Here is a 15,266-nt window from a genome sequence, read left to right on the forward strand (position 1 = left end):
TTGGCATTTCCACTGCCCCCTAAACAGTACAGTATTCAAGTAGGAAGATTGAAAAATCCTACATAAACTTACAAAATAAGAGTCTTAAATGCTGTGAAAGGAATGTAGGAAAGCTCAACAAAACACAGCAGTCCATCACATCTAATCCACATTTATATAGCAGAATTTAGGCCAAATAAATAATAACAAATAATTGCTTCTTTCAAGTAAAACAAAGAAAAAATGTGTGTTCATGTAATAGCAATAGCATGATTCAAAAATCTTTCCTCATAGCATGAAATATGCATTTGTTTTGAAACATTTATATCCAAGGTGATACACTTGAGTCCCTAGAATGATTTGAATTAACACGTTGCGTACGGAAGGCGAGAATTTTGTCATTTTTTTCCCGAACGTTCCGTACGGATGACGAAGATTCTATTCATTTAGGAGCGTCAACCTAAACAATTTTAAAGCGTACAATACGCATTCCCTTGCGATACGCTTTAAAATTGTTAAGGTTGACGCGCCTAAATGACGAGAATCTTCGTCATCCGTCCGGAACAGTAGGGAAAAAAATGACGAGAATTCTCGCCATCAGTACACAACATATTAAAATACTCAAATCAACAAAGCCACTGTTTCCTTTACCTTGTGTATACAATGAAATCTCTTATTATCAAAATGGAAGGGAGAAATACTTGTATCACTTTGATACCAGTACGGCCAATATAGAAGTTTTCCATGACATAACTTCAAATAAAGTGAATGGTTTCCAGCAGTAAGTAACGATTGAATGATTCTTAATTAGTGATAATGATCTATTTTAATAATATAAAAAAGCAGTAACATTTCCAAAGGAAATAAGGATACATAGTATATATGCAGGAGCAGGGCGAACAATTAGCATCTAATATTTAACTCAATGGAAGTAGACTTTTAGGTTGGGGTTACTTTCAGCACAAAATATAGATTTCACAAAATGATGATGTTACAACATGAGGAGTTTTCTCTTTCACTATAAGCTTTAAGTTTAGCAGGGACATATATATATATTACAATTAAAAGGTGTTTTATGGTATTACGAGGCAAGATAGGTAAAGATTATAATACAAAAGCTAAATTTACCAAAAACAATTTGCCCCAAATGCTTGACTGCATTTAAAATCTACTACATATAGCATACTCAGATCTCTTAAATAGAATTAATCTAACATTTAACAGTGAGCTTAGGTTGTGAATTTTGTAGATCACAAAGTCCTACGCACCTCCCTCTCTCACTACTAATACTAAATCTCTTCCTCCAACCCTACCTAAAGGCTATTATTCTTCCTTTTACACACGAACCCAGTTCCCTTCCACCCTCCCTCTCACTTACTGAAAACACTTCCAGCACAGTTTTCAATATCCCCTCTCCCATCAGCGCATGCTCCCTCCACACCCTGTCATCTCTTTATATAATTTACTAGTTTCCTCATGTCTAATGCTTTATAACATAATCTCTTCATCCATTTCAACTTATTTCTCAGCATTATGTTCCAACACCATCAAGAGCTAGGCTTCATGTAAGATTATGTGAAAGTTTCCTCCTCAATCTAACGTCATGCCATTGTCAGCCATTACACTCTTTCCTCATCATATAAGCCTGTCTTGCTAAAGCTATTTTCTTCAGGAATGTGTAAAAATTCCACAGAGAAAAATTCATTCACCTTGACCGGGATTCAGATATGTATCCCCCGATTTCAGGTCAAGTGCTTTAGCCAGTTAGGCTACCAAGGCATCATTCTTCCCTGTAGAAGTAATGGAAGACTTGGTGACTACTTAAAAAGAGATGTTTAAAGAAATATCCAAGACTGGACATAGAATCAGTCTGCCATACTAAAGTCAACATGGAATCTGGGATTGGAATATACTTCTAATTCATACATCACAATCAGAATTTAACCCTAGTGAGCAAAAGAAGGCCGTACTCTCTTGTCAAACTTTGTCGAAATTCAAACAGATCATCAAGTCCTAATATCAAGACATTCACATGTCACATGTAATATGATTTTGCCTAAAGACGCAATTTCTTCGCAATGGTGCTGGTTTATTAAATTTGTAGTGGTTTAAGGGGTAGCAGCCTCTTTTTTGCCACTGACAAACTTTTCTAGATACCACTGGCAAAGGAGCCATTTCCCAGCCAATACACATGACGATAACTTCCCCTCTGCTGTGTGAACTCCCCTCCCATGTTTGGGGGTTTTCTCTATCTCACCCCTGACAGCTGGTGCACCTCGAACACGTAAGAGCAAGTTCCAACAGACTGTTAGATTCATCCAACCCTACCTCTCAAGTATTGTATACGTAATATTTGGGCAACATTTCATGTAATGTCTAGGAAATCAACCCCAATTGCACTTATGGAATTTTCACTCCTTACCACCTTTGCCAAATGCTTTTCACTATGGTGTGCATCTCACTGGGTTGAAGTTATTTTTACTTGAATGGAAATTTCACGTTGTCAAATCATTCATCAAATATCACACTTTTCCACTTAACTTCAGATTTTAAGTGGCATGAATTTTTTACATAATATATCATGAAAATGTGAGTGCTAAGGAAAACTAAATCTGTAGTTTTGTGAAGTATACCCTTAAATGAGCTCATTTTTAACTGGCTGCACAAGAGAAATCCAGAGTTTAAAACAGAGATTTTTATGACTGATGCTTGGCCTCCAAATAGAATTTCTTCACATAGGTTGATAAGTTTCATTAGGAATAGTATGAGCATGATCTTTTCTTAAAGAATACTTTATCACTAGAGTTGAAATATATACCACCACCTTTAGCTCTTTTAATAAGTGGATAGAATAACCATGAATTAACTAAAAAGTGAGAAAATATTTTCCCATTTAACAACAAAATTTGAAAAACAGTATCTGCACTTGAGCTGTAATTACATAGCATTAAACAAGTAGAGAATATTACTTTAAGGATTAATTGAATACGTAATACAATTGGGATCAACAATACCTTCAAAATACTAAGATTCTTATGCATGTGGTAAAGGATATATATGTCACCTACCAAAGTGCAAGAATGCATTAAAGCACACAAATACTTGTAATCTAAGGTAATCACTTAAAACCACACCTAAAATTTACAAATAAAATAATTCTGGAATTATTCTATTTCCCTTTCATTTATCTTCCCAATGTAATGCATTTACCTACTACATGCCCTTGTTGTCGAGACTCATGTGACCACAAAAATAACCAAGTAATAATAATACTGCATTTTGTATACTTCTCCACAAACACACATCTTCATGAAACCAAATTACTATTGTTATAGGGAATAATATTTGAGTGTAAATAAAACCACAGTTGCTAATAAGGTGAAAGTGAGGAACATACAAAGTGAATTCCATTTTCTCATATCATCGTTCCACAGAGTTAAGGCACAAACTAGAAGAAATTAAATATTGAGCCAACATAGCAATCACAGATTTCAAATAACTGCTTGTATTTTCCTAAGTAAGGCAATTTAATAAAAGTATAACTAGCAATATTTAACATTTAAAACTACTGAGACGGGAAAATTCGTAAGAAATCTGTACTCATGGTAAATATGATACAATCCACACACATTTATAAAACTAACACTTAATACATAAATTATCACTACCAAAATAAAAAGTTACATTATTAGAGGGTCATTGAGGTTAACATGGACATATTAACATCTCAACTGAAAATGAGGCGTGTAAAATAATTAATTGACAGGCAGCTACTGAAACCAGCCCAAAAGTCTTTTCTTTCTCCACAAGTTGACCCTAATGCTGCCAAATATTTAGCCAATCTACACTAAATAAAGAAACTTCATAACCCTTTCACTGTGCTCACCCTCTACAAACCAACTTGTTGTATGTTGCGAAAGCACAGTGCACGACAGGGTGGTAGAAAGGGTACATTCCCAGAAGCCTGCCGTGTGAACATACCAGGTACTTTCATAGCAGCGAAAGGGTTACATTAATAGACCATTTTTCAAACAATCTCTCATGTAGACTTAACATGTTCCTTGCTGAACCTCAATAGAACTACTATTACACACATGCCCTGAATATTATCAGGAATATAGAATCTAACCATATAATCTCTCACTAAATAGCATTTAAAGTCATGTGAGACACACTATGGTGGCATATGGCAGGGAACGTGTTACTGTTGTGTTTAGCTATAACCTCCAATTCGTGAAATCATCCTCTAACCAGAAATAAAATGACAGGAATTTGAAGGAGCTGCCTAAAATATTGCAGAACTCTCAGCCTGATATACAAATTATACGATAATTACAGGATTAACAATAGAATAAATGATATTATTTACACATAGCATTAGCTCCATATTAAAAGATAAAATACAAAGCTAAATTTAGCTTGATACACACAAAATGTAATTGCAAGGAAAATTTCCAACAACATCGAGAGAATAAATTCAGTTTACCTACACCAACCTACACGCATGGTAAAAAAATGTAAGATAAACAGCAGCATTATTTGCAAAAAAAATGAACATCTAAATGGTAAGGGACAGGACGACAATGTATCCAAAATGAATTAAAAGGAAAGAGTAAGCTCACAAAATACCACACAAAAATGCATATAACTTTAGGGTAACTTTAAAATACACACCCTCAATATCTGCTCACTGAAAATAAGTGATTGGATCAGCTGAATACTACAGTTCAAATAAGGAGGGTATTGTTATTCAGTTACCTATGGCAAAATTACATAATTATTCATCAAACTGCATGCATGGTTAAACAAAAATCATAAAAAACAAGTACCAGTGAACACGAAATGCTTTTCAAATTGTCCATCATGGATCTTCAATTAAAAGCAGGAATTATGCATTAATCCAATTGCATATACAAGAGTTAAGCTTCCGTTACCGCACAGGCAAAGTTAATGGATGCAGGAGTACAGAGCTAAGAAAAACATTACATGATAGACTTTAGAAGCAGTTAATTTCAGGCCACATTCAGTTATGGCAAAAATATGTACTACCTTGATTGATGGACTAGGGGGACAACTCCGGTTGGTAAGCTAAATCACCAAAAAATCAAAAAACAATGAGTGAATAATTGATTAAATTGACAAAAACAGCTATGGCACCCAATGAATGTTGAATATTCCTGTGGATCACACACTTAAAAGAGTTTCTTCTTGTTAATTTAAATAGGAAACATAAGCAATGATTTAAAAAAAAAAAACTTAAATCTCCACAGCTACAGTCTATTAATCATTGCACTCAAAAATAAATGCACATTCCAGTATTATCTTCTATCAAAATTAGAAAAATTAGTACAAAATAATCACTCACATTACACAACTTAAAGGAATATTTAGCAAAAAGCATAAAAAACCAATTTTTAAAATAAATTTTTAAAACTTAATTGGAACAATAAAAGTAGACGGATTAAATCAGTTAAAAAACAAAAATAGCCATCGGCATGATGAATGAATATTTTTTTAACGATAATAAATTTTTTGATGCAAAAGAAATCATAAATATTGATAAAAATATTCAATAATATTCCTCTATTACACAAGCCTACTGAAACTCCACACCAGCATTTGGAGAATAAATTAGGTAATTCAAAAAACTCTTAAGGGAGCGTTCAAGTATTACACTAGCACATTTTATATTTCTACTACGAACGCAGAACTGAGCACTTGCAAACCCTCACTTGCTTGAAAAAGGTTTATTGATTTTTTAAGACACACAGAAAAGCAAATATGTAGAGTCATTTTTGAAACTACTCCCTAAGGACAACTAATTTACTCTTTTCGAGCAATCTTTCACCCCCTTACTCCTCTAATTGTAAGAGAAAAAGTATTCAAAAATTTATTCCACTTACATTGTGCTCTTATACTGGCCTTAAAAGTGCCACTATATCACTGTTGACATTCTACAACTATGTGGTACTATATTATTCTATGCCATCATCCTTCTGCTACCTAAAAACTTCAGGCATTTCCAACTTAGTAGATATTATTTTGAAATCCATTAAAACAATCGCTCCAAAGATATAAAATATGTATACAACCCACTCTTTCCTTCACTAAAGATTAAGGCACTCCTGTCTTACATAAGAAGTGCTATTTCCCCCTCCGCCACTTGTCAGCTAAAGTATGCAAACTTTCAGGCCTCCCAACCGATATGGATGTTAATATAATACTTGAACATTCCCCAAGAAAATATGCTGGCATAAAAATTTAGTTTAATCTCAAGCATGCAAAAGACAGTTCACATTCACACATTTTTCAAAAACCTGTAAGGTAATTTATTACACACAATTGGAGGTTTCTTCTAGAGGTAGATCACACACTCAAGTATTCAAGGAAGGTTTTTTTTGCATAAGTTAATTCATTTAATTTGTAAGGTCATAAAACAAGGGGGATACATTTTTCAAAGACACTAGTACACACAAAAAAAAACTATAGAAAACTAATTTATTCAATAAGGTATTAGCACTCCCAATTAAGACTCACTTCAAAGAATTTTTATCAAAAAGGAAAACATGAATATTACTTGGATAATACTGATGTTAAATTTGTGTTCTTCGCCCTTTCATAGACATTTTCACAGTTTCACAGCACCCAATATATGCAAATAAAATTATGTGCCTGGATTACATGTAAGTTTTCAATAACTTTGGAACCCTGTAAGTTACATGTAATCTATAAATCAATAAATGGCAATAAAAATTACTGACTCAACTGCAGTTATCCATCACAAAGATAAAATTCTTTGGTGATGCGCTCAGCCAGTGGTGTTAAATTCCAACCAGTAATATTTACTACCTATGATTCTTTCATACTTTCATTTATTTTTTACATTGCATTTACAGAGTTGGTAGCATATAGCTACATTCTCGTAAAAGGAGGTACCTAAGGTTATATATTTTATTTTCAAAACTCTACAACACGTTTCAACTGGCTTGCAGTCATCATTAGGTATAATAAAATAATAACAATAATAATAATGTCGTCTTTATTTCACAAGCGAATTTAGGACTAGATAGTCCTCTCTTACAATTAACTTGTTTGACAATCACATACATCCATGCCCTGGTTGGTGGTCAAACCACCCAGGCGGGATTCGAACCCGCGACCTCCAGGTTAGCAGTCGGGGACTTTACCCCGGCGCCACCGAGGCCGGCAGTGTAAAATGGGTAAGTTGATAGCACCATATCTTTTCACTATGCTGTTCTACAATATCTCTCCCAAAAAAAAGTTCACTTCATTCTAAAGAAAAAATAGGAACTAAGAACTGGTGCTGAGAAGATCTTTGGGATGATTTTTTACCCTAATTAGATGATCAATTGAAAAAAAACTGATCTTATCATAGACATGACATGCATTCAGGCAAAAAATTGCTTTTAAAATCTTTAATTTAGCTTATAAAGTACTAAAACGGAACAGGAATTTATAACCAATATCTTTGGGATGATTTTCTTTGCTAATTAGATAAGCGTCTGAATGAAACTGGAATCATTGAAGATAGCATTAACATTAAGGCAGAAAAATCTCTTCATCTGTTGAAAATTGAACTTACATAAATGCTAAATTAAGAACCAGAATAGAGAACCAAAGCAAAGATTTCACCCCTAACCAAAGGAACAAAGCCACCTGAAAAAATAAATAATAAGAAGTATACACCCTATAAGTCCAATGTCGCTTAGTTTGTGGGTGTACTCATTACCATGAGCTGACATCGAAAAGAAATCTTATTTTTAATGTTCAGTTGCTTTAAGAGTTTAATTTATCAGCAATAACAACCACATTAAATTTAAAAATCTGACTACTGAACTTAATTGAATGCATCCTAGTACTTTAACACAACCTGGAGAAGTCTGAAGAGTGCTCATTGAAAAAAATTAATTTTGAAAGTGAATAACAGCATCTCATTTCATCTTTCTTGAGTGATATTCCATTTCAAAATAGGGTCCAAGATTTTCACACACATGGGAATATTAGCGGTTAATACATATATTGGAATATTTGAATACATTTGATAAATTGGATTATTTCAATGCACCCTGGAAACATGCCAAAGGTTTGTAAACCAGAGAAAAACTTAAATCTAGTTATTCACTTGACACTGACCCTAAATGAAAAAAGAAATGTTACATTACAAACAAATAAATGCATACCTGTTAGCAACACATTTGAAATAAAAAGAATACAATTAACCCTCCGACTCCACCTGGGGTCTTTTTTGACCCCAAGGTTGATAAAATGTCTGCAATTTTTGACTCAATTCAGATTATCTTGCCATGTTACAGATATGCCTTCCCGCATGTTTTGTCTTTAAATTCATGCCATTTTTTAATTAAAATTTTGATATATTCACGAATGGGATTATTTTTCATGAGTGGGGTCAAATTTGACCCCAGGTGGAGACTGTGTAGGTATTAAATTTTGAAATGTATATCTGTGGAAACATAATTGATAAAACGTGTTGAAAGGTTGGTAATCCTTATGTAGGTTTTCATGGTGGGATGAAGATTCAGATCTAAAGTTTCCGGGTTATACACCATGTGTGTCTTTCTTCATATACAACAGTTTCGCCGGCATTGCTGCTAGCATCTGTAGGTCTCTGGAGTGCAGTGGAGGTAGAGATCGTCTTTTATATCATTCATTCAAGGCTGGGCTCATCTTATTAGTCAATCCTTCCTCGTGTTTTCCTTTTTTTCCCTATAAAAATTTTTGTTGGAGCACTCTGTTCAACATCTAAATCTACATGATAAACTCCTAGCCACCTCTAGGGTTTTGGGCAGAGGGTGAGTATTTTTTACTCCACGTACACTCTTTCCCATGAGTTGGGTAGCTGGTTTCCGTCTTTCCTGCTGAAGATGTTCGTAGAATCCAATATCTTTTCCTCCGTTTATAGCTATATTTTGAATATAATGTATCACAGATATTGTAATTGTGGGCCCAGTGAAGATTGAGTGAAAATAGCCACCACCTGCCTGAGTTCTCTCGGAGGGTATCATGTTGATGTATTATCCTCATATTATTTCATGCCAAACACTTAGCATTTTCACTCATGAAATAATAAAAGCATGGAACGCCTATGTCGAAGGCACTATCTGGCCTCTTAGACCATCGTAACCCTATGTCATCAGAAGGTGCATTAGAGAAGGAAAAGAAAATACTCTAGGGGACAATTTTCCTCAACTGTGATTATGATTCATCACCTTTACTTTGTCACAGGATTTCCCCTTCCTCCTAATTTTCGAACTAGCCACCGCTGTCTATGCGAAACTCTCATGTCAAGGAGGTCAGGCCTTATTTTCGTTTTAGCTCTGCAGGTGCATAGCCCACATCGAAAGCGATTTTGTGGGACCAGTAAAAAATTGTACCTTCAAAACGTTGTAGTAAACATGGAGTTTCATCGGCTGAGCTGGGGATATAGTGCAGGTCAGGTGCTAAGGTATATCAGGTACTAAATGATATTTTTTAGAACAATGACGAAGACATACAAATGGACAGTTGTGAATTGAGCAGTGATGAAGAGGAATGAATTGAAATAGAAGAGGATGTCACAGACGTGATAGTGGAAGAAGAAAATTCGTCAGAGTTTGAGGACAGTGAAGATGAGGGACATTGCACCACCACTCCACTAAGTTCAAATCGCGTAGAAATTCCGAGGGTGATGTTACCCGCCAAGCAACGAGAGGAGCATTCGAGTATTTTTTCTCATGCAAACAATACGCTAATGGTTTCATATGTCCCAAAGCCAAGAGAGGCAGTTATTCTAGTTTCAACTCAACACCGGTCATTTGATGTTAGTCATGGTGAACATAAAAAAAGTAATTTTATTTTATTGTCATACAAAATCTGGTGTCGACACTGTAGATCTAATGGCAAGACATTACTCAGTAAAGCGTAGGACAAGAAGATGACCTCTTGTTCTATTTTTATATTATTGATATTGCAGCATTTATTGCTTTTGTTTTAAATTCAAAGAGCTTCAACGGGGAAACAGAAAAGGGAGCAAGGAGAAAATTTTTTATTGATTTGGCAAAGAAGTTAGTAGAACCAAAGATAAGAAGACAATTGAAAAATCCTCAGACACGAATGCAAGTAATTAGGGAAGCAGTTAACTCTGCAGGATTTGAACATTTATTCCACTGCAGCGTAGAAGGGATTTGCCACTACGTAGAAAAAAACCTAGGTGCTGTTCATTTTGTCCGAGAGAATCCGGTAGGTAATGAATCGGAGGTGTGAAAAATGTGGAGTCTTTGTTTATAATGATCATTCAAATATCATTATATCCTGCAGAAAATGTGAAGGATTGTAAGATAGATTAGTTTTTATTTCAATACTTAATTTTATAAAAGTAATTGTTTTTTTGTCTTGGACTGAAACGGAAAAATTATAAGAGAAATTTTCTGGATGAACAATAATTTTTTTAGTTTTCTAGGATAAATGTTATTGTATTTCAAAATGTTAATATTACTTGATAAAACAATAAAAATGCTTACTTATGTCTTCATTATCACTTAAAACGGTATAATTCAAAATCTCCTGAAAAATAACTGTTTGTTTATAAATTTACGGCTTGGGGTCAAAAAAGACCCCAGGTGGAGTTCACGTAAGTATTGACCAGGTGGAGGCCGAGGGTTAAGGTGGAAAGAAAAATAAGTAGAACAACGAATGAAGTACCTAGTTATAATGAGGAAGAGAATAATTTTAGAGACAATTGCAAAGTAAAGCCCGTATGAAAAGTCAGACCCCCACCTCTCACTCAACTTCCTAACACGTCATAGGCATCTTAAGAATTTAGGTTTACAAATTCTATTTTTTTCAACCAGCAGTATCACAGCTTCAATATAAAATCCTGATTTTTTTTATTCAAGGTAAGAGGAATATAATGGATCTTTATTACATTGGGCAGTATCCTCCATTCTTAGTGCTATTTATGCTAAGCATTCAGTTATGTGCATTCAAAATAATTTGCGTTTGGCATATCAATAAAGTACAATCATTGGCATATACAAATGGGGGCACATGCCCCTATTTGTATCTGTCCCCCCCTTGCCTAACATTGCAGAACCACAATTCTAACTCTTTTATATCGTAAGATGGCATTGTCTTGTATAAGTAAAACTTTCTTAAATTTTGCAAGCAACCTGATTTTTCTTTGTGATAAAAGGTAGCTGAAGATATCTTTGTTGCCCCCTTGAGTTTTCCTGTATCCACTACTGAGTACAATGGTATGGGGTAATGAATATTTGATATCCTGTAGGTTAAGCAAGAAATATTTTTGTCCACGGAGCCAACTTCTCGATCAATTCTTTTTATTATATTGCTCTCAAAAAAATTACGTGTAACTGGTTAAGTGTATGTTTATCTTTATTTTTCCTTGCCAGAACATGTTATTTTGCCTTTCTTGTTTCAGAATAATATTTCAAGGGACAATGAGTTTTATTTAATGTTGTACAACTTATTTGAGAGGAATACTTAAGTTAAACATGTACCACTAACAAATCATTAAAACCGATTGTGACCATCTGTATACACTGTTGTTTTACTTGCATATTTCCATCTGTATTCGTTTTACTGATTATTATCTGTGTTTTAATACACATCCACTAATTTATGACACACACCAAAACTTTGGAGAGCACCAGCGGAAGCAAATATGTATGAGCAAATGGTGATTTGATGTCTATCAATTACAAATTCATGTTTACCTTTTGAGGAGAAATAAATATACTTAAAGTTGCAGAATGAAAATACTGTTTTTGAATTAGTTTTTTTTAATTTATGCATTATTTTTTCAATTGAAAAGAAATTTATTTATTTGCAGTTGTTTCAAGAGTTTAACTGGAAGAGGCAACATCTATCGCGCTCCAAGGAGATTGCCTACTCCGACGACTGTGCAATGCAAAGGAGGTGCCATCTCTTGATCACTTGTCCTCCTCTAAGGTTGATTTTGACATTTGACTATGCATACGGGTCCAAAGATCCTACAGATTTGTTCACTTACAAGTAGAGATTGATGGGGGTAGTAGAGTAACATGAGGATAACTCCACCACAAGGTCAACTGTATAGAACCCCTGTAATGCACACAAATTCCTAGCAGGCAAAGATGAAATCCATAAAACGAGTGGGCCAAATGTGCATAATATCAAAAACATATTTACCTTGAAAATAGGAAAAGGCAGTTTTATGCCCAGGCATCCCGGGCAAGAGAACTCTTGAATTAAAGAAGGATGCAAATTTCTCAAAATACAAGGCAAAAAATGATATGTCTTACTGGGAAGTTTGAGGAGAGGTTTGATGAATCCAGTAGACCACTGGTATACTGATTTCCAGGGTGATGATCAGAATTTCTTAGCATTTCTGGGTACTTTATGTGTGATGGCTTGTAATAACAATGATTTAACTGGTACACCTGCTAGTGCTAAGGTCAAAAACCAACGGACTTTGACTCAACTGCACTAATAAGATACCTAACAAAATCATTGCTGCCCCATGCCAATACAGGTGGAAGCAATACCCAAAATTACTGAGACAAGTGGACAACTACACATAACTTAGGTCTTCCAGATAAGTTATCCAAATTTCAATGAAGATACAGGTCATCATAATTTAAATCAGAAAGAATGAAGAATGATGTATACCACATTGTAAAGTGTGATATTTTGTTATTATTACGTTTAGCCTAATAATAATTGTTACTTTAATGTATCTCCATTAAACAGTACACATTTAGTACATGTGGCAGAGTAAACCCACCCCTTACTCAGACTGATTGAAATGTATATAGTTATGATACTTGTACAGCTAATTTTTTCATTAAAGAGACTGCTCCATATTCTAGATATTGAAGAAGATCCATAGTTTTGCACATGTAAGACCAGTAAAATTCTGGAAATAAAGCTGTTTTCATGACGTTTTGACAGAGTCTGTAAATACTTCCATTATTGTTGTTAATATTTTACGAGATGGCTCCCAAGAAATATGTTCTCATAAATTAATTGTTGCCCTCAGAGGTATTGGGTTAGCTCAAGGTTAAAAACTAAACATGCTATTGTCGCCATCATGTAGAATCATCGGCATTTAAATAAGATTCTTTCTTCAGATGATCTTTGAAGCCTAACTGTGCATAGAGGCAGCTTTGTTATGGCTAGAGATCCATGAAATTTGCGATAAGCGATATAGCGAAATAACATGAAAAGTCATGAAATCCATAAATAAAACGAAATTTTGCCTTTTTCACAAATTTAACATGAATTAGCAAAAAAATCACATATAACAAGTCACGATTGATTGAAGCCCGAGCCTACAATTTTTAACACTGCTGATGTTCATTCCCTCTATCTCCTTACAATTCCAAAGTCAATTGGCTCGTTTTGTCTTGTGCATATTGCATTTGTGTAATATCACGCACTGCAGTGATGTCTCCGCCAGAATTTGCCGTTAAATTTATCACAGCCTCTCTCTGCGATTCACGCTTATCCATCCTGAAATTCTCATAAATGTCCAGAATGACGTGCTTTCTCTCCGGAAGATATTCTGATTCAATGATGTGCTGAAAGAAATTTAACGCAGCCGCGAAAGAGCGGTCATCTAACCGTCAATAAGCCGTCAACGGCACGATTCAACTTGTTTATAAGACCTATGGTAATTTGAAAGCATGAAGTACTAGCAGTTGGGGGATGGAAAGGAAGGAACAGAAAGCTTAAGAGGAGAGGGGGTGCAACGTATTAGCGGATGGATCGACGGATATTTGGCACTCTACTGAGCTTCAATGCAAAAGAAATCATTTCAACACACCCCCAGTGCAAGTTTCTTGGTATCCAATAGTGTTTAATTATCCACTCTTCTTTCACTGCCTTTCTTGACCAATAGGCGACAGATGTAATCAAATGAGTGAATTCAGCTCAGAAGGATAGTATGTGAAAGACAAATTATTACTGTGCAATTTTGCGATAAAAGACTTGAATTTGAAAGACCAGCTATCATTTGAACAGACAGTTACTTAATCAAGGAAAGTGAAGGAGGAGAAAGAGGAGTTTGTTGCGGCTACTGCTGAAGGTTTTTAAATGCTGGAATCAGTGTAGAGAAACTTGATAATCGAAAAATTTGGGAATGGCTCTCAAAGTACATACATAACAGGTAGTCTGCCGATCGTGTTCACCAAGACTACAACCCAATTAAAGGGAAAAAAAGCAGCATGAGCTTAAATATTGTGTTATTGGTCTAAATTAATATAGTGAAATTGAAAACAAATTTCAGTACCATTTGGTCAATTTATGCTCTAGCCTTCCTCACAAAGACAAATAATCAAGTGAAGTGTTCACGGTACACCTTTTCTCGCTCACTCAATAATATTAATACTTGAGCCATTGATATAACTTGAACCAATACAACTTGATCCATTTCCTTCATTCGGTTTTATGAGAAATTTTGCAACATCAAAATTGCATTAAATGTCACGCAAAATGATTAATATAAGTATAAGCATTCATGAAATATGTACAAAAACATAAAACGCCTAGAAATGAGCAAAAATTAAAACATTATGATAACACAGCCAACATTTTATGTAACACCGAAATCATATGGTTTTAAAATGAATTTTAGCAAAAAATAAAACTTTCATGGACCTCTAGTAATGGCTCATATGGTCTTCATTCTCTGGGCATCATAAAAAATGATGTTCGCAAAGTGCTCAAAAAACTTATATTAAATACATAACTACTTGCATAGCTTATGTCTCCAGATTCACATTAATACCATATTTTCCATTTGAATACAGATATTTTGGGTCCAATGAAACAAAACTTTACTACAGATTCATCACTTCCAGCCACTGTGATTGAAGGAACTGTTTTTAAGTAGCATGCTGAGTGTAATATTTACCATGCAGCACCAAATTTTATTGACATGAAGAGTTCAGCATGATGGTAACACACTGGAAATTAAGTTGAAGAATCCATGGAAGTCTTAAAACATCCTAATTACCTTCACAGGTGTCATAGTCAACAAAATTTTCACAGAAGTTATCAACATGATGACAACAAAGCTATAAGCTATATTTTCAGATTCACAATTTTTTAAATATAGCAATCTATTTATTGCTGCTCAAAATGCATGATTAAGAAAAATTAATAACTTAACAAAAACCAGGAAAGAATTTTGTAGAAGAAGTGACTGTCACACTGAAAATTAGAAAGGAATATTTTTAAAATGATATCCTCCATTTGTTAGAATGGTAAGA

The 15,266-nt window shown here is 34.5% G+C and overlaps 1 protein-coding gene across 5 annotated transcripts in view; it reads right to left on the reverse strand.

Annotated features, from left to right (window-relative positions):
• Nucleotides 1-15,266, reverse strand: part of LOC124153890 (dynein heavy chain, cytoplasmic) — a 116,953-nt gene that overhangs the window by 88,166 nt on the left and 13,521 nt on the right. For 3 of the 5 annotated variants that reach the window (XM_046527274.1, XM_046527273.1, XM_046527272.1), the window contains exon 13: nucleotides 5,029-5,067. The exons of the other annotated variants lie outside the window; for them this stretch is intronic. In XM_046527274.1, the coding sequence (XP_046383230.1) occupies nucleotides 5,029-5,067 (39 nt within the window). The remainder of the gene's footprint in view (nucleotides 1-5,028; nucleotides 5,068-15,266) is intronic. 5 annotated transcript variants of the gene reach the window in all.

The sequence above is a fragment of the Ischnura elegans genome, chromosome 2 (genome assembly GCF_921293095.1).
Source record: "Ischnura elegans chromosome 2, ioIscEleg1.1, whole genome shotgun sequence".
Lineage (NCBI taxonomy): Eukaryota > Metazoa > Arthropoda > Insecta > Odonata > Coenagrionidae > Ischnura > Ischnura elegans.